This window comes from Condylura cristata, unplaced genomic scaffold (assembly GCF_000260355.1).
Source record: "Condylura cristata isolate star-nosed mole 26May11 unplaced genomic scaffold, ConCri1.0 scaffold00015, whole genome shotgun sequence".
NCBI classification, from domain to species: Eukaryota; Metazoa; Chordata; class Mammalia; order Eulipotyphla; family Talpidae; genus Condylura; species Condylura cristata.
In genome coordinates, this window is record NW_004567116.1 from 40,959,050 (window position 1) to 40,980,258 (window position 21,209).

At 33.9% G+C, this 21,209-nt stretch overlaps 1 protein-coding gene across 1 annotated transcript in view; it reads left to right on the forward strand.

Annotated features, from left to right (window-relative positions):
- Positions 1-21,209, forward strand: part of ACER3 (alkaline ceramidase 3) — a 73,174-nt gene that overhangs the window by 31,939 nt on the left and 20,026 nt on the right. Inside the window, exons 3-6 of the mRNA XM_004683227.2 lie at positions 7,268-7,320; positions 12,904-12,956; positions 14,882-14,963; positions 20,936-20,971. Coding sequence (XP_004683284.1) covers positions 7,268-7,320; positions 12,904-12,956; positions 14,882-14,963; positions 20,936-20,971 — 224 coding nt within the window. The remainder of the gene's footprint in view (positions 1-7,267; positions 7,321-12,903; positions 12,957-14,881; positions 14,964-20,935; positions 20,972-21,209) is intronic.

The window sequence follows — 21,209 nt, forward strand, 5'->3', positions numbered from 1 at the left end:
TCACCAGAGACAGTGGGAAGCAGAACAGGCAGATTGATGAAATATATGGCTGAGGGGAGCCACCCAGGTGAGGTCTGCCAGTCATGTGGGTCAGCTCCCTGGCGGGGGATCAAACTCATGCTGCAGTGGCTGCAATAATAGCTTCATAGTACTGTGCTTTAACCAACTGTACCACCAGGGAGGGCCCCTGGAAATGCATATATTTGAGAAGAAAAGTAACTTGGCTAAGATCACACAAATGGAGTTATACCTTAAACTCAGATCAATGTTTTTAATCATTATACTGCACACTAATAACTTAAAACTCTGTATTACCTAAAATAGAACCAAATAAAAAAAAATCTTTTCAATGCGATATTTTTCGTGAGATTTTTCTCTTTGTTCCTAAAGTCACAAACTGTTACGTTCTTTTAAAATAGACAGCATATTCAATTTTTCTTCCCTTTGCAAATGTTTTTAAGTATATACGTACAGCAGACACGTCAAAGTCCTTGTCCTCACAGAATTACATTAAGGAGAGATAAACCACAATATAAGTAAACAACAAAATCTATTTGTAGTTGTATAGATGTATTTGTTATGCAGTGAACTAGGTGAAGGTAATTGACACCAAAAAAAAAAAAAAGAACATAAGTTGTAAACATGTCAGGAAATAAAGTCGGAAAAAGTCTTTAAAAGATGTTTATTATCTTTTTACAACCAGTGCTGAAATAGAAAGTTACTACAGTGGAAATCTCACAGAGAGTGTCATTTCCCCATGAAAAAGGCTACTGAAAATTCTTTGCATTCAGCAGTAGTCTGATCATATCTATATTCACTCAATGTGAGAGAATCAAAGTTTTTAAATTGCTCTTAAGAACATAATGCTCTTGTCATGGGGAAGTTGAGTGGACTGCATAGGAGACTAATAACTTTCTAAATGTAGCAATTACACTTAGTAATGAAATACATAAAATCAATGTGCTGTGGAGAGAACCTTGGAAATTATAGGTTGCCTACTAATTTATTTACTTCTTTATCCCCAGTTTTTCAGACATTGCAATGATCTTTCTTTCCCAGTTATTGAAAAATAATATGGTAACAACACAAAATACAAATTTGGAAAACAGTGCAATATATCACATTACCCAACATCAGTGGCATTTTAATTTTTTGCTTAGTAAGTCCTAATCTTTGTGTATGTACAATTAATGTTTTCATTAGCTTTCATGATAAGTACTGCTGTTGTTACTTTAGGCTAAGGCACCTGAGTTTCAAAAAGAATTATGAGTTTGACAAAGTTGATAAATAATAAATGTTAGACTTGGGATTCTTTCTACAGTTTAATCAAATAGGTAAAGATAAATATATATGAGAATGTATCTGTAGTCTCTTGTAACCTTGAAAGTTTGACTAGTAGCATGATAAAATACTTGAATCCAGAGTTTCCAGCACAGTGAAATTCTATTATATGCTTGAGAAACTCTTAAAGTTGTAGTAAAATATTGTAAAAATGAACTTCTAATTAGAAGATGTGGACAGTACGTGACCTATTCCAATTCTATTACTATTTTGACTCCCTTATCTATGACTGTGGGGGGTGGGAATTGTTTCTGTTGCTTGTTTTTTTGATGATCCTGGGTAATTTCTACAAATGTGAATTTCATATTAACTTAAATGCCTAAGACTTTTTAAGGGTAACATGATTAAATGTTGGCCAAGGTCACCTTATATTAATAAAATGTCTTATTTCCCATGTGATTAAATCAGTTTAGATTCAAGAAAAGGGAAATGCTTAGATTCCTTTCTAAAGTATCTCCAGAATTTCTGATTTTTATGATTTAAGGACTAATTAAAAATTTTTTGTGCATTCCACATTTGTTCCTTTGACTGAATAATTCAACTTCTCCATTCTAGAATTTCATATTTGTGCCAGTTTGAATAACATTGCAGAAAATAGTGTAGCTGTTGATAAATTTGAATGTGTCAAACTGGTTTATTATGCTTAATTGAGAATGAATTGATGAACAGTGGTGTGCAAATTGGAAAACCAGTTAACAGACTATTGCAGTGTTCCAAGTGAGATATGATGGTGGTTTGTCTAGGATGACACAAATGGAGATGGAAGAGAAGGAGATGACTCAGATTATAATTTAGAGGTAGTACTTGTGGGACTTGTTAATGTATTAATTATAGGAGTTGAAAGGAAAGATTTTCAAAGTTGACATTCAGCAACAATGTAGAGAGAAGCGCTAGCATTTTATTTTGATATATTGAGATTGAAATGCCTGTAAGGAATTAAAGAGTCAAGTAGGCATTTAATATCATATAATTGAGTTATATGATATTTGAATTCAGAGATGAGGTTTTGGCATCATTTTCACAGTCATGGTGATTGATAAAATTACCAAAAGGGATGGATATATAGAGAAAAGAGGTCACAAAGATAAACTTAATTGTATGTTCATCATCATTCAGTGGCAGAATCTGGTATGCAGATGTGTTTTAATTGTTTTTCATTTAAAACATGGCTATGTTTTGAATTAGTTGCCTTCATTTTAAAATTGAGAGTTCCCATAAAAATTCTTTTTAATAATTAGAAAATGCAATATCACTGAATGTTTATGTCTGCATAGTATAATCAACCCAAGGTCTCTGTAGTATGGGCTGTCCAGTTGACCACAATGGCTATACTATTCCTTATTTTTCTTTCACTTAGCCTGTTTTGCAAAGATGTCTCTCTGGGCACTTGAATTTATAGTCACTGATTTAGGTGTAAATAATTAAAAGAGCCAAAAGAAAACCTATGGTAAAGTAATTAATGAGACATAAAAATTAGGATAATAGAACATTACAAAAAAACATTAGAGGTAAATGTCTGAATTATGAGCACAGCATAAGATGAAAACAGAAAAGTGCTGTTTCAGTGGTATGGATCAGTTCAAGGAAGTGTGTAAATACTAGTCCTTTCTAAGCTTTGAATCAGCCTTGACTTGTTAAAATTTATACACCAAAGGAGTAATTTCTGAAGATTAGTTTCTAATCTTAATCTTAAAATAATTTTATGTGCAGCCTTAAAATACAACTTATTTTTGATCACAGGTTTCCTAAGTTAGTCTTTACTGAGATAAATCATGAGGTACTACTAACTTTGTTGGGATATTTTTAGCTTTTGTAACTTGTTAGTTTTTAAAACTAAAAGGCTTCTACTCCCCCTTCCTGTTAAAGCACATAAACACATCATAGTTTCCCCTTAGACCTGAGAGTAGTCAGCATGATAAACCATTTTAAAAGACTCACAATATCAGTGTCTATCCTCTTGGTCTAATTTTCTTTCCAACATTTTAATGTATCTGGAGAAAGCTTAAGTTAATCAATGATAGAAAGTGAGCAAAATGCTTCTTAAACTCTCTTTTGATTACAGCAAAATGTGGAGCTGAGGCTGAGTTTCTTCTATTTGGCTTATGTTTGAGGGCTGCTTTAGGAATCCTTGTTCCTTTCCCCTTCCCTTTATAAGCCACCTCCTACCTTTGTTTCCTTTTCCAGTTTTCTTAGATCCTGGGCACAAAACCAGTTTCTTTTTAATTGATCCTCTTGCTCCTACTTTTGGACTTCCATGTCCCCTCATTTGCCACATTTTCAACATTCTGTTTCTGATTGGCAGTATCTGCCTCCTTTTTTCCACTTTTATTGTCTTCATTCTGTTTCAGAACCTGTTTTTTACTAACCTAGACTTCATACTAACTTCCCAGGTACATAGTGCACCATGAATTCCTTTCCTAAGTAGAAGTTACCCTTTTTGATACCTCCCCTTCTACAGTTTTATCAGAATTTCTCTTCATTGCCTCCAAGAGTATCAGTGGAAAGACTTTTGGGCCAGACTTTGTTTTTAACCTTAACTCCACCACTTATTGGCCATGTTACCCTGACCAATTTCTTGATCTTTCAGAACACCACTTTTTATATACAGAATGAGAATGGAGGACTTGAAAGGTTTGGAGATAGAGTATATAAAGTACCACACCTGACACTAATGGATGCAGACTTTAAAAAATACTATATATGATCCCAAGGCCTCCTCTCTTCTCTCATAGTCACTCTGGTCCTACTGAATGAAATGATTATACCTATACCATTTTCTTACACACTATGTATATACCCCTGTGCTTGCACCTTGCCCCTGTCTCTGTCCCTGTCTATACTTTACTTACTCAGATTGTATTACAGTAAAGTCTCCCTTTATGTGTTCTCCCTCACTATCTCTGCCTGTAGTTCTATCTCAAATGACACTATCAGGCAAGTCCACATTCTACCTAAATAGTGTTCACCTCTTCAGATCTCATTTTCCTTCTCACATTTTCTCCACTAAGGGTCATTTCTCACCACCTTTTACATATAAAACACACATTAATGGGTCATTGAGAAGAAAGGAAAGAAATTGGCCCATCAGCAAATACTTAATAAGTTCTCAATTTGCCTCACTTTGTGTTAGTTCTGGAGATTTTTTAGTATGATTAGAGGAAGATTTGATTTATGAGACATTAAACAAAGATATAAAATAGACATTTAAGTACTAAGAGGCACAATGTATCCAGTTTTCTCATAAATGGTTCCAAAAATAATTATATATTATTTATATATAATCTTATATACACTACTATAATTTATATGGCAATATGTTAAAATTGGTGAAACTGAGTAGAACATAAATAGGAATTAGCAACACTAATCTCTGATGTTTGACATTGTATCAAAAGAAAAAAGTCAAAAGGACTGGAAAGAAAAAATAATTGAAGCTAAAAGTTGCATAAGATTTAAATAAACAGAGACACAGATTAGAGACTTGTAGGGCTCAATGATACAGGATATTACAGGCTCAAAAAAAAAAAAAAAACAGGATAAATAAAGCCAACCAGCCTAGAAGCTTGTAGTGTGAAATAAGAGACCTAAGAGGTCTGTGTGGTCAGTTACAAGTCGTGGTAAAAGAAATGAGTGGAACTTGAGTATGACATTCCATGAATGCCTTGGAAAGAGTTTAGACTTTATAAATTAATTTAGCAGCTACTAAGTAGGATGCTCACACTCCAGGGGATGATAAAAAAATGATCAAGAAAGCTTTGTACCTTCTATTTTATATATATATGTTACTTCTTTTCCTCATTTTTCTAAATTTCTATTTTATGTGTTTTAAAATATATGAAGTATCTTAACATATTAGTATGTATACAATTTATAAATGTGTGTGGGGGTGTGGTATGGAAATGGTTGCTAAGAATCCTTTTTGCTCTCAAATTTGGGGGACTATTCCTTTAGACATTTTCCTAATATTTTTTTTTTTTATGAAAAAACAATCATGTTAATTCCTGTGTGGGTTACAGGGGAATGTATAGTTTTATAGCAGCCTTGCTTTGTCTTCAGGTAAACCCCAAATATAAATCAGATTTGAATATAACCTCAGTCAAGTTCCTGCAAATCAAGCCAGTCTCCTCTCTGGCTTCCTAATCTAACATTTATCACAGCTTTAGCCAGGTCCTTTTCAGTTCCTTGAATATACTCCTTGCCTTTCCTCTAGATGACTTGCTACATAGAATAATCTCATTTAAAAAAAATTTATTTTACTTGGTTAGCTCCAATTTATTCATTAAGTTCTATTTACATATTACTTCAGAATCTCCAGGAGAGATAATCAAATCCCTTTGCATAGACTCTGAAAAGGTCCTTTTCATACTTTTCATGTTTTGCTTTCTTTATATAGTGAAATACTTTGAACTTTGTTAAGTGGTCAGGAAGTATTTGTTTAAAAGGGAATTGGGTTGTGGAGCAACATTGATTCACATTCATTTCTAGTGGGATGCATAATTTTAGAAGACAGTTTGGTGATTTCTTATCAAACTTTCATCATATAATTCAACAGTCATATTCCATGGTATTTTCCCAAAAGAATTAAAAACCTCTATCTACACATAAACCTTCACACAGATGTTTAGAGCAACTTTATTCATTATGCCATAACTTGAAAGCAATCATAATGGTCTTCAGAAGGTGAATGATAGACTTGAGTCTATACAGGAAATGGAATATGATTCAGTGTGAAAAAGAAAGGTGATATCAAGCAATGAAAAGACAAGGAGGAATCTTAGATCATCGACTTTACTAAGTGAAAGAAACCAGTCATATGAAAAAGCTCCATACTGTGTAATCTGAACGATGAGGCATTCTGGAAAAGGTAAAACTATGAAGACAGTAAAAAAGATAAGTGTCAGGGCATAGAGGGGAGGGAAAGATAAACAGGTAAAACACAGAGGATTTTTAAAGTAATGAAATTATCCTGTTATGATACTATAATGGTACATGTTATTATAAAGTGAACTATAGTAGAACTAGGGACTAGTTTCTAATAATATAGACTTATTAATTGTAGGTAATTATGGTATTACCTACATTATGGTAGAGGAAGCTATGCTTGGCGGTGGGAGGGGGTAAGGCTTTATATGGAAAATCTCTTTACCTTCTGCTCAGTTGTATTGTGAACCCCAAATTCTAAAAATAGTCATTTTTGATAATTAAAGATTACTCTGAACATCTGTATGCTGGCAAATCAGACAACCTAGAAGAAATGGAGAAATTCCTTGAATTGTACAACCTCCCAAAACAGAAAAATCTGAACAGATTGATCATAAGAAACAGTAATCAAAACCCTCCCAAACCTATAAGCCCAGGACCAGATGTTTACCAAGCATTCAAAGATCTAATACCCACCCTCCTCAAAATCTTCCAAAAGATAAAAAATTAGTAAATGCTTTTTATCTCCTTTTCGAGGCCAGTATAATGCTGAAACAGAACCAGACAACATGAAAAAAAAAAAAAAAGTTGGCCAGTATCTGTGATGAACATAGAATCCTTGGCTAAGTATTAGCAAACCAAATTTAATAGTACATTTAAAAGATCATATACTGCGATCAAGTGGGATTTGTTTTAGAGGTGCACGGATGATTTAACATACACAAATAAATTAAATCAACAAAATGAAAGATAAAAAATCATATGATCATCACAATAGATACATAGGTAGTAAAGAGTTATAAGGGAATTTATAATGTTTTTTTTTCTATACCAGACTCCATCAGTTATAGAGCTCACTCAGAGTCTACTATGTCCTTCAAGATTTTATAAACTTTGTTCTTCTTAAAACTCAGGGCTTTAAAATGTTTTATTTTCTTCTCAGGTCAACCTTTGTCTAACCCACAAAGAATTTTTTGGTAATTTTGCTTGTTTGTTTTAATTTCAGTGGTAGGAATGGGATCCTGGTGCTTCCACATGACTCTGAAATATGAAATGCAGGTCAGTAATGACAAAATTGACTAAATGCTTGTTTGTATCTCTTAAACCAGAGACTCACCATATTTGAGAAAAGTACATATTACTAGAGGCAGGTGTTGAAATAGAAAATGAAGAAAAAAAATTTTTATTTGTAATTGCTGGAATTTCTACTTTAGAATAAAGAATCCATATTGACTAAGAGAAGTGAAAAACCAAGCAAATAAGTCATTCATAGAGAAAAATTTAAATTTAAAAACAAGTAAGAGCTGTATAGTTTTCTGACCACCTCTGTGCAGGCATGAACAATTTTAGAGCAGGATTTAAAAATAGCGTCAAACAGAGATATCTTTAAGATACAATCATTTCACCAAAATAATTAATTATTTTTCTTAGATGCCTCTCCAAATATCCTTTAGGTAGTCCCTCTACCTAATGAGGATTTAGAGCTGTATGAGAAATTTTATTTTCTACCCTATTTCTGAGAGCTCAATCTTTTGATTTGGTTCCCACTTCTAACCTAGAAACCTCTAGGATAGCATTGTCTTGAAGAAAATTAGCTAAATTTAAATTTTAAATGAGGTAAATTTAAATTTTTCTAGTTAAAATCTAGTTTGTATTTTAAAGTCACATTAAAAAGAAATTGGTGAGGGCCCTCCCGGGTGGTGCAGCAGGTTAAAGCATAGCACTGAGAAGCTTAAGTCACTTCAGCATGAGTTTGATCCCTGCCAACCCTGGAGGAGATCCATATAGCGCGGCAGACCTCTCCTGACTCGCCCGCTGCTCCCCTCAACAGTTTACTTTGTCAATCTGCCTGGTCTGCTCCCCACTCTGTCTCTGGTAAATCCTCTCACTCTCCACATCTCTGGCTTATACTCCAGTTCTGTATGAATAAATAAATAAATCTTTAAAAAAAAATTTGGTGAAATTAATTTTAATAATATATTAAATATATTAAATTTTGAATTATTTATTTAATCTCATATATCCAAAGCATTACATCAACATGTGCTCAGTAGGAAAATTTATTCATGAAATGTTTTGTGTTACTGAATCGGGTGTATATTTCACACTTTCAGGAGATCGCTCACTTTAAATGTATGGCAAGTATGTATGAGGTTACTGTGCTTGACAGTGCTACTTTTGGTGGATCTGTTTATACAACAGTCTACAAGTATTAATTATAATTATATTGTATCTAAATAAAAGATTTAAATTTATTTTACATAAATATATATAATATATTTATATCTAAGCATAAGAATTCTTTGAGTTGATTCTAATGTTCAACACATTCACAATATGTGTCATGTGTGCTGCACACGCTATGCTGACCTTGGCAAGTACACAAAGGAATAGGACACTGGCCTGACCGAATGGAGCACAGAACACACTATTCTCACACTTTCTGGTGGGAAAGCAGACACACACAATGATAACTGTAAAAGTTAATTTTAAAAAGTACAGATAATCTGTATTAATTTGGTGAAGTATAGAAGGTTCTATAAAAGTTAAAGACATTTGAACAGAACTTCTAAGAATTAGCTGAAAATTTTTAGGCAGTAAAAGGATAAAATGACATCAGGAGACCTGTGTTTGACATAAACAGAAGCAGGGAGTCTGTAAATCGTGTGGCATATCCAATAGCATTGATAAAGCTAGAAATTTGTTAGAAGAAATTGTGAGGAATGACAGGAATAATATTTAACCCTTTTTGACAACCAGATAATGGTGTTACCAAGAATCAGAATCATACCAGTCAGCAGCAACTACATAATAGTCCAGAAAATAAGTCTGCATTTATCATACTAAAAAATATTTAGTACTTGTACAACTCTATCAAATAGTTCTTTCACATGTACTATCTTAAGTAGTTGCTACCAATTCCAGAACTGGAACTGAAAGGGGCTATTTGACTTGACAAAAACCACTCATAATTTGTAAGTGGTAACTATAAATCAGTTTTTCTGATTTCAAATCTTGAGCTCTTAAGTCCAGTTCTCTTATCTTTTGATAGTGTAGGAGAAACATGACCCTTTAAGGGGAGCATTTCAGTCAGTAATATTAACAGCAATCTTAAAAATGGGAAGGGCTTAGGCTGGGCTATCAGAGCCTGAGTGTGGAAAGACTTGTACTTGGGAGGGTGACCCAGTGTGGAGAGTCGGAGTCTGAGCATGGTGGGGAGGGTCTCCCTATCTCAGGGGAGAGCACTCCAGCATCACTGGATGGAGCTGGGTAGAATGAGGATGTGCACATGGGAAAATAGTTTGATGTGGAGGGCTAGAGCCTAATTAGGCGTGAGGAGGGTGCTCATGCAGCAAGGAAGTCCAACATAGGTGTCAGAGTCCAGAGTATGTTTGTGCATAGGGATAGTTAAGTGCAGAAGAGAAGAGTGTCCATGCAAGTAGGTTTAGCACATGGTTGGAATCTGAGTGGGCAGGGAGCATGCTCATGCAATGGAGACAGCTTCTTGCTGGGATTCAATGCTCGAAAATGGCCAGGATGACTTCTACATGGCAGGAAGGCCCAGTGTGGGATGTGGGAGCATGAGCAAGATGAAGAGACCATGCAAATGGAAATTCAGCAGCCTGTCACAACGTGTTGAAGCCTGAGTGGAATGAGGAGGCGACTGTAATCGAATATTGGATATATGCAGGGGAATTAATTAAATAAATATTTTTAGATGTGGAAGTCTGTTTCTCACAGAGAACAGAGTTGCAGATAAAAAATAAAAATTGGAATGGACCCTGATGATGAATTGAAATTGAATATGCGTGTGTGTACATATTTTTCTCTCAAATCTTTGCATGTTTGATTCTTTTTAATGCGTCAGTACAAATATTGCCTATTCAGGTATGTCTTCCTTGATCATTTTATTTAAAGCAATCCCTTTCACAAATTGCTTTTGCTTTACTTTATGAAGTGCTCTTCATAGCACTTATTGCTACTGGAAATTATCTTATTTCTTCCATCTAGAATATAAACTTGTGAGCAGAGACCTCACTTCTCCTAAATAACACTATCTTTAGCATACATGGCATGTGCCATGTATAAATAAAAGGGAAGGAGGGAGGAAAGAAGGAAGGGCATGTAACCACATGAGTGAATGATTAAATGCATTGGAATATTAAATTATAATTATCTGTGGGTTGTGAGTGAACTGGTAATTATATCTTTCTCCATGCCATTCTACATTTTCCAAATTTTCTGTAATTAACATCAGATATTTTATAATAAAGAAAATACGTGTTTACAGTTGTTTTAAAGAAAAGATACTTTAAAATACTGCCAGGGTGTTTGGAGAAATAGTTATATGAATAAGCCAATCAGAAAACCACCCTTCATCCTAACGCATGCTACCTTGTGTTCATAGGGGTACTAAAGAAGAGGCAGGTTATTGTCTTCCAAAGATATTCTTACCAATATATCTCACCACACATGGTTTTCTTACAATATGTCTTGGACTCTCCTGACGATGTGGGATACTGCTTTTTTGCCAAAGCTGAGTCCAAATAAAAAAGGTAGTATAGCTCTGCCTAGTTCTCCTAGGATGCTTATCCTTGAAATCAGCACCATGTTCAGAACCTCATCTGAAACCCTATACTAGACTAGAGTCAGCATCAACTTGCCAAAAAAAAAAAAAAAAAAAAAAAAAATTTGAGCAAGTGGGTCATTAGATGATTTCACACCCAGCTACTGATCTCTCTCAGCTGATTCTTGGTGAATTATCACTGTCCAGCCCTGCTCCAAATGCATGTTTATAAGAAAACTAAATATTGTTATTTTAAGCTGCTAAGTTTTGGGGTGATTTGCTATACAGTTATAGGTAACTGGAAGAATTTAAAAAGCATTTTGTCTTGTTCTGACATTCCTCCAACAGCTGCTTTCTAAGATCAGGATAAATTTTTAATTCTCAAGGATCATTTCTGTTGTCCATTATGTTATTATTACATCACTAACTCCACAAGTTAGTATGTGTGTGTGTGTGTGTGTCCCATATGTAAAAAAAAAAAAAAAAAAAAAAACTGGATGAATGTGCTAAAACAAGACCTGTTTGCCTAACTGGGCAAAAGGGGTGCATGACCCATTGCCATTCTCCTAATGATTGAGAAGGAAAGACTCATCAATGCTGAAGAGCTTTTTTAAGCAGCTTTTCCATCTTTTTATTCTTTATATAAAATGATCGTGAATATTTTTTGCAGGCTCCCTGTCTTGTCACCTCTCAGGATAAATATAGCCCAGCTATTTAGGCCCTCATTTGCTATGCAGTCTTTGAAGCAAGGAGGCAATTCACTCTGGTCAAACTATCCACCAATCTAAACTTATTGTCAGCTGTAGAGAAATTAGAGGTCTAGTTTTTTACATCTGTCTAAACTGGGTACCAGTAAATATTAACAGTTCTTTTCTTAAGAGTGATTTGAAGTTTGGAGGATATTTTCTTCAGATTTATTATTCCTAGTTGGCTCTTTGAGTTCTAATTCTGATTCTCCCACTTTGTTGTGGAAATTAAATGAGATAATGAATGTAAAACATTTAATTATAAGACTTTGCACAAGTGCTGCAATATTCATTATTCTGATAGTTTACCAGAATATATCACTTTGCATGAGCTTTTTCCTTCTTCCTAGAATGTATTTTTCTACTGCCCCATTTCATTTCTTGCTGCTACCTTCTCTGACTTCTGTGTATCTCTTTTATTGGAAACTTGACTATGTTTTTCATTCCTGCTACTTATTTGACTATGAGTCCCCTCAAGACAGTGACTATGTCTTATTTTCAACTCCTGATACATTTCCTAGTAGATATGATATTAAAGAACTAAGTGCATCAGGTGCCATGGTGATAGGAGAAATTTGGAAACTATACCTGAGGGGAGAAATCAAATACGGTCCGGAAATTAACAGTGATGTAGGAAAATAAATGTAATATAAAATTACATTTAAATGTCCCAGTGACATATAGCTATTGTGTATTTGTCTATCTCATGTAAGTACTTGTGTTTAAAATTCAGCTGTTTGATAATTTTACAAGTTATTACATTTAAATAAAAAAAAGATTAGGTATATGTGTAGGTAGCAAATAAATTCTATACTATTGGTTTAAGCTGTAACACTTAACCTAGCATCTAGCTTGTAGTTTAATATATAATAGTTATACATACTATTACTGATAATAACACTATTTTTTTTTTAGAAATAAAAGGTGGTTAGATTAAATGACTTTTGGATCAGTATCTCTTCTAATGAATAGTAAACATTTTATACATCTTAGGAAAAGGGAGAATTGCAAAAGAATATTGATAGGACCCACAGACCCTTAAATGGTATACATCATTTTTCCTAGAGGTGTGATCTCATAGTTCATGATACCAAATGATCTGAGTTGCCCAGTGAATTAGATTTCCTACTTAGGTGTATACATGAGGACAGACAGATGGATGAGCTGTTTTATTTGGAAACAGTAAACTAAATATTACACTCAATAAGTTAAATAATGATAAATATTAATAAAATATATGAGTTGACCATCTTAATCTTTCTGATATTTTATCTTCATAAAAATTGCATCTCTACAATATTCACATCCCACTGTCTTTGTTTCTTCTAGCTATTGGATGAACTCCCAATGATATATAGCTGTTGTATATTTGTCTACTGCATGTAAGTACTTGTATATAAAATTCAGTTGTTTAATAATTTTAAAATTTGTATTTGTTCATAGATTATAGTAGGTAGAAAATTATAAGATTTGCAATCTTAATGTAGACTATAATTTCTGTGAGGAAATAATAATGTTGCTTATTACCTTCTGTGATCTTATAACCCCACAAATAATTTAGGTAGAATTTTATTTAGTTTTACTTATATGATTTGCCTTTTCTTTACTTACGAGTGAATGCAAATTTGTATAAATATTGTATATATTATGCCGTAAAAAGAATATTTCCCTTTGTACCTATAATTTTGTTAGACATACCAAGTCATCTCTAATTCTCAAAGTTATACAAGATAAATTGATAGTGTCCATTTCATAGATGATGAATTAAACTCAGACATTTAGTAATTTGTCTAAGGATGTAAGTAAGCATAAGCTTAGGAGATTTCTTTAAGTTCATGTAGGTAGTAAGAGCTGGAAATTGAACTACTATTGTGTGTTGCTTGATGACATTTGAGTTAATACTGGGCCTCATAGACAACAGTGGTCCAGCGGGCTATACCACATGGTCTAGGTATAGGCTACCATGTAGGTTTGTGTGACTATACTCTGTGACATTTCCACAATGACTACATTGCCAAGTGACACATTTCTTAGAGGGCATCTCTATGACTGAGTGACACAGTTTATATCCTTATCTTCTAAGTAATACCTTCTGTTCCTGGCACTGACATTTAAATCTGATTCTTTTTCAGTATGATCATCATTGCTAGCTCAACAATGTCGTCTTCTAAAGAGATGTAAAAAAATCTAAGCATTTTGAAAACTATATAATTGAAAGAAGGTGATCTGAAACTTTTTCGGTAAAAGGCCATATAATTATTTTAAGCTTTGTGGGATTTTGGCCCCTGTTGCAATATATTGGAAGCAGTCACAGATAATATGTAAACAAATGAATGTGACTGTGTTCCATTAAAATTTTATTTGCAAAAACATGCTTGGACTGAGAAATTGGCCCTTGGATTGTCTAGTGCCCACATCCAATTAATTAGTAAACTGGAAGAACTGTCCTGTTGCTTGTACCAAAGCATAGGCTCAAAGATTGAATACTTACTGATGGTGAAATATTTGTGCATATTTCCTTACTTACTGAATTTTCTTATGTGACAGATATTATCCTAATAATATATGTATATTATTAGCTATATGAACAACAACAACAAGAGAGTTCATACCTGTTCACAAGGAATTCACAGCCTTGTTGGGGAGACAATAAGTAAAGAGACAATTACAATTGTATGCTTTAGGAATCACCGAAGATGCAGGAACCTACACAAACCAGCTCTACTTTAAAAAATTTGTCAATTTTAAGGACTTTAGGACCTCATACAGAAACAAGTAATAGGAAGTATAGCCTCATAGAACTGGAAGGGCTGCTCCCTTCCTCTCTCTTTTCTCTAGTCCTTCTACTTCACATAGCGTCAAGTCTTTGTTTCTGCTTATTTTTTCCCTCTCTGCAAGTTACTTCTTTGTTCATTCATCTACTTGTGCATTCAGTTTAGCTGTCTAAACACCAGTGTCAAACCTGGAGTCCATAGGGTGTTATACTGCGACACTCTTCACTTACTTGATTCAGTCTCTGGCTCCCAAACTCCAGATTTTCATGAGACAGACTCTTGTTGATTTCATTTGAATTCAGGTGCCTACTAGTGATTCCCTACCACCTCCCCTGCCTCGTAGAGTTTATGGGCAATTTGGGTTCTCTAAAATGAGACTATGGGTAGAAGAAATAACGGGTATCGCAAGGCGCAGGTATATGCATACAAGTGGTGAAACAGCATTCTGTTTGCTTTCCTTATTACATATTCTAAAACAAGTTTCTTGTTCTCTCTCTCTCTCTCTCTTTCTCTCTCTCTCTTTTTTTTTTAAGGTTTGAATGTTTCAAGATCAAGAACTCAGTAAACTACCATCTGCTTTTTACCTTAGTTCTATTCAGTTTAATAGTAACCACAGTAAGTTGTATTTTGTTTCTAACAAATTAAGCCTGTGATCTACCCATTCATTTAGTTTGGCACATTTTGCTTCCAGCATTTACTTCGTGCTGTTCAAACTGAAATGTTTCTACACGTAACTCAGAGATATTACTCCTTTTTTTTCCTACTCAGAGGTTATTTCTTAACAAAAAGTTGAAACAACTCTTTTTTAAAACCTGGTTTTTCTTTAAATGGGGGAACACAAAAGGTTAATATTTACTAGCAATGGGAGAAAACTTTTTTTTTCTTTAAAGATGGGCATATCACCTCATTGTTAAAAAAGAAAGAGAGAGAACACAAAAGAGAGAAAGAGATTGGCTCTGCTTCATTAGGTTTAATATAGCTACTTTAATGGTTAACCTTTTCCTAGTAAGTTGAGATAACTGGTCACTTCTGATTCTGCCCTAATGCTTTTTTCCTTAAAAACATTAATTAATGTTTTTGTTAAGAGACTATTCATTTCAACAGACTTTTACTACAAACCTATCATAACAAACAGTAAAAAATGCAAAGATGACTAAGAAGTAGTTAGTTGCTGTGCTTAGAAGTGCATTCTACTAGGGAGGTCAAACTTGTAAGCAAAGAATTGCATCAAAAGATGATAATTGCATTAATTGAGTTAAAAACTATATACATATATGACAGTGAGATAAAGAAAGATGAATAAAAATTGCTTGACTAAGTTTTAAGGAAAGCCCCAAAGAAGAGGCACTTGTTCTGAGTTTTTACTTGTAATTAGGAGTTTGCCTGAACCCTGTCTAAGTGTAGTGAACCATTTATTTCTAAATAAAGTATTACATTGTTGATAGTAAGCGAACTTTGGAACAGCATAGTGGACAACCATTTTAAAGCACTTACTGTGTGCCAAATACTGTACTGAGTACTTTACTCATTAAATCATCATTGCCGTGGAATTGGGAGGGTTTTCATTAAATCATCCCTGTTAGTAGAATTGGGAGAGAATTAATATGCTGAGGCATATGTTAAGTGGTGAGAACTGAATGAATTTAGTTAATAAGACAAATATCAGATTATAAAAGCCTTCTTTATATACTATGTTTTGGTTTGGATTTTTATCTTCAAAGTAGTATGGAGCCTTTAACTGGTTTAAAGTGAAGGAAAAACATAATTAGATATTTGGTTTTGAAGGATTACTTTGGTTATAGAGGATGGGTTAAAAGAACATAAAGCTAGAACCAGGGACTTTTGCATTTACTTAGGCAAGATAATAGACTCAGACTAGAGTAAAATAGCTGTAGGGATGAAAGCAAGTGTCATAAATAATCTTTAGGGAATAGAAATGGAGTAAAATAGGGAATATATAAAATGAGTTCTCAATTTATGGCCTAGCTATCAACATACACACAAGGTCCTTAACCAAGAACAGAATCTTGGAAGAAGAGCTGATTTTGCAGGAAAGAAAATGAAGTTTCTGTCAGAGGAAGTAAAGATAAATTCAGTTTGGAGTGTGTTGAGATTAAAGTAACTTATATTAATGAAATCTGAGGCTTACCAGGTAGATTAGGTATAAATTTGAGAGTTGTCTGAGTAAGTAGTACCAGAAATGTGGGACTAGATAAATTGCCACATAAGAACATAGACCATGAAAAAGACCAGAGATACATCCTATGGGACATTGGTTTTTTTTTAAAGAGGCAAGAATATACTTGCCTCTTTAAAAAGTATACTTGCCTTATGATACTTTATCCTAAAAGTTACTGTTAAACTTGCCTGTTTGACATTCAAACAAATCAGTGTGCAAACTCTTTTTATGATAAAATTAGATACATAAGATACATAAGCATTTCAACAAAAATCATTATTTTTAAAATAAAAGTTGTATACAGTTAAGTTGTACAATATCATGATTTGCTAGACATATACGTTGGGAAATGATTATTGTAGTCCAGCCAATTAACCTATCTTCTCACATAGTTATGTTTCATATGTAATGAGAGCACCTGAAATCTATTCTTTTAACAAATTTCTAATAGTCGATATGGTCTTGTTAAATATAACCATCATGCTATACAGTGGCACTGGCATTTGAAGGTGAGATGGAAGAAATAGAGCTTGCAAAGGAAACTAAAACAAGTAACCACAGAGGTAGGAAAACTAGGAAAGCTTGACGTCCCAGGGTATAAAGGGATTTCCCAAAAGGAGTAACAGTGTTAGTTGACTCTGAGAGGATGAGGAGGGTGAAGATTGATATTTGACCCCCAAAAAGTAAAATATCAAGTGGTGTTAATAAGAATATTGTCAGCAATAGATTGATAGAGGCAGAAGCTAGGTTTCAGTGAGTTGAAAGGTAAGTAGGAGGTTGAAAGAGTATATATACTTTTCTTCCATTTGTACATTGCCCTGTACAGTTGTTTGTTTAAACTGCTTGATAATTATGAAAGAATCTTCAAATTACAGAGATGAAAGGAAATCTTGTGACTGTATAGAGAAGAGAAAAAGTCCAGAGAGTTTAGTGACTTGCCTGGCCAACCAGCTTCATATGGAGAATTGGTGACAGTCAAGAGTTTATACCCCTTTGTAAGTTAAAAATTGATGGTGAAAGCGTATATGTAAGAATTAGTCAGGTATGAGTTTACTTTAATAACTGTAAACAAATTTGGGCAAATTACATAATCTGTTTTAGTCATATTTATCTTTTAAATGAAGATAACAATAGCTTACATTTTATATAATTATGGTTAATGGCTGCATACAGCAAGAACTCTAATTTCTTTTACCTGAAGAAAATTGTCTTTAATTCCAACATGATAGTGGTAGGGGGACTTTTAAGATCCGCCCCCCCACACACTTATATCAATAGAGAGATCAACCAGAAAGAAAATCAATAAGGAAACAACAATGGCCTTAAATAAGGAATTAGACCAAAAGAATTTAAGAGACATTTACAGAGTACTTCACCTCAAAAAAACTGAGCACACATTCTTCTCAAGTGCACCTGCAACATTCTTCAACACATGTTGAGTCACAAAACAAGTGTCAATAGATCCATTAAACTTTTATCAAGTACTTCCTTTAGTTGCCATGGTATCAAACCAGAAATCAACCATAGAAAGAAACTGGGAAAAATTCCTATATGTGAAGACTAAGCAACATGCTGTGTGACTATTGAGTTAACAAGGAAAACAAAGAAGAAATAAATAATACCTGGAGAAAAATGAAAGAGAAGATATGACTTACCAGAACCTATAAAAAAGAATTAAAACAGTACTAAGAAAGAAATATTTAGCAATTCAGTCCTACATCAAGAAAGAAGAAAGTTCACAATCTGAATTTACATCTTAAGAACTAGAAGAAAAAAAAAGGAAATAAAACCAAAAGCCAAAGGAGGAAGGAAATAATAAAAATTAGAGCAGAAATAAGCAAAACAAATAAAAAAGATAATACAAAAGATAAGTGAAACCAAAAGCTGGTTCTTTGGAAAGATAAAAAAAAACAACTTAGGAATGCAAGAATAGGTCAGCATACACATCAATTAATGTAACTCAGCACATCAATGAAAGAGTAGAAGCTATCAAAAAAAAAAAAAGATAAGACATCCTACTGAGTGGGAGAAAATATTTGCACATCACACATCCAAAAAAGGAGCTAATACACAGCATCTACAAAGAACGCATAATCTCAACAAGAAGAAAACAGATAAAACAATTAAAAAATAACCAAACGAGCAGAAGATCCAAATAGGCAACTCTTCCAAAGAAGACATATAGATGTACAACAGACCCATGAAAAAGTGCTAACATCATTAATCAGGAAAATGCAAAGCAAAAGCATGATGAGATACCACCTCACACCAGGTGGAATAGCACATATCAACAGACCAGAAACAACAAGTTATGTCAAAGAAATAGAAAAAAGGGGACCCTTGTACATGGTGGGAATATAAACTCCTATAGCACCTATGGAAAATAGTATGAAAGTTTCTCAAAAACATTAAAACTAGATCTACCATCTGGCCCAGCAATCCAACTCCTAAGTATCTACCCAAAGAATACAAAAACACTGCTTGGACGGGATACATGCACGGCTATGTTCATCAAACACTATTTACAATAGTCAGCCTGTAGAATCAACCTAACTGCTAAATGACAGATAAATGAATGAATAAGATGTGATATACTTCCATGATGGAATACTTACTATTCAGCTATTTGAACATGACTTCTAGCCATTTGTGACAATGGCCTGAATATTAAGCTTAAATAAGAAAGAAGGAGAAAAAAAAAAAAACAGGATTATTTCACTCATGTGTGGGATAGAAAGAAATAACACAAGGGAAGGTGACACCAACCCAAGCAAATTCTTGAAATCTGACTGCGAAACTCAGTTATCTGAAGGAGAGTTGTGAGCAAAAGGAGGAAAGAGCCCACTGGATTCAGGCAAATGATTATCAGTGCTTTGTGGTGGTGGATGTGGTATGGTTAGGTACATTTGAAAAAGACATGAACCTGTATCCCCAAAATAGATAGTGTTATCAACCAATTAAAAAATGTTATGTTTAAGAGCCATGCCCTTTCACGAGAATCTGAATCTATATACAGGGAAATACGTATTTTGAAATAACAAATTTCAGAGATGAAAAGCATGATGCTTACTAAGTTTAGAGTTACAGATAATCTTTCATATACATGTACTATTAAAACTCTGTTGGTGCTTAAAGAAAATGATCTGCCCTTACTGTAGGGAGCATAGAAATTTCCTCATGAATAAAAAATTCTATAACCAAATTGTAAAATTTTATAAAAGTTTATGAGATGACCACTACATTAAATGAGCATATAAAGATCTTTATGCAAAGGTCCTTGCAGTCAAAGAGACTTGCCTTGTAAAGGAAAAAAAAACAAACTAATAAATAAGTGCCATAAAGTTTGTTCATGGGCAACCAACTATAAAGGAAGGGGAGTGGCTGTAAGGCTTCAGGAAGAGGTATCATTTGAACCTAATCCTTAAAGGTGATTGTTTGGTAACAGGGGAGAGCTTCTGAACAAAGTAAAAAGCAACATGTTTAAAGATACAAAAGCATGAATTAGCTTTTTTTGTATTTTCTGGAGCCTCAGAGGAGAAAGAAGAGAGCCAGGAGGGCAGGAGTGAGATCATGGAAATCTCTGAAATAAGAACTTTGTCTTGTAAGTGATGGAAGTCATTTCAGGGTATGACTAAAATTCTCTACCGTGTCATTTTAAATGTCTACCATGTGTCCCTATCAGGCAATAAACGCATGCTAAATTTTAAATAGGCATTGAATTTAATCACCCTTATTGCATTTGACATTACAACCTTAAAAACATAGTTTTTTTAATAAATGGGAATGAATCCAGGTGAATAAGTTATGCATCCAGGTGAGTTAGAGGTTTCTAGAATTAAAAGAAAGCAGAAAAAATTGTTTTATATGTTTTCACAGATTGAAAAACCTACTAAATGCCAAGTTCTTTTATATATTTAAGTTTATATTCCTGACTCTTATTATTCCCATTATCCAGATAAGAAATAAATGAGTGTTTTTGGTGAAGTAGCTTCCTCAAGCATGTTAACAGGTAGCACAGTTTGAAATTAAACTTCTGTCTCTAAGTATGGAGTTCTTTCTGCTGTGGAATAGATAGAGGGATCATCAAAAAAATCATTTCAGCCTTTGCTTATCTGTGTATTTTTGCCCCTCTTTGATGCTCATGCAGAGGTGAAGAGGTCAGAGTACTTACTCTACCACTGCTGTGAAACTTTAGTTTACCATGTTAGGCTAGAACTGAAGGAGAACCAGTTCTAGCTGGTTCAAATCCTTCTTTCATACCACCTAGTCTGACTAGTTTTACATGGCAGGTGTAGATCTACATAGCAGGATTAGGTAAGCAGAAGAGGAATTTGTAAAGTTGTTGAAACAGGTTTTCTTTTTCCCATCATGCACTTCATTCACATATGTTTCTTTTAATATTTTGCAGGTTTACCTTAAGGTAAAAGAGCCTATATTCCATCAGGTAATTAAAAAGTATTTATTACACATTTGCTTAACAGTACTTGCCTGCTTTGTGTTTTCCTTTTTCAGTAACCATTTGCAGATACAACTTCTGAAAATTAAATGGTAAATATCCTAGCAAAGTTCAGTGTTTAAAATGGAGGTGGCAGGCCCTCCCTGGTGGCGCAGCGGGTTAAAGCACAGCACTGAGAATCTGAAGCCACTTCCTCATGAGTTCGATTCCCGCCTGCAGCCTGCCC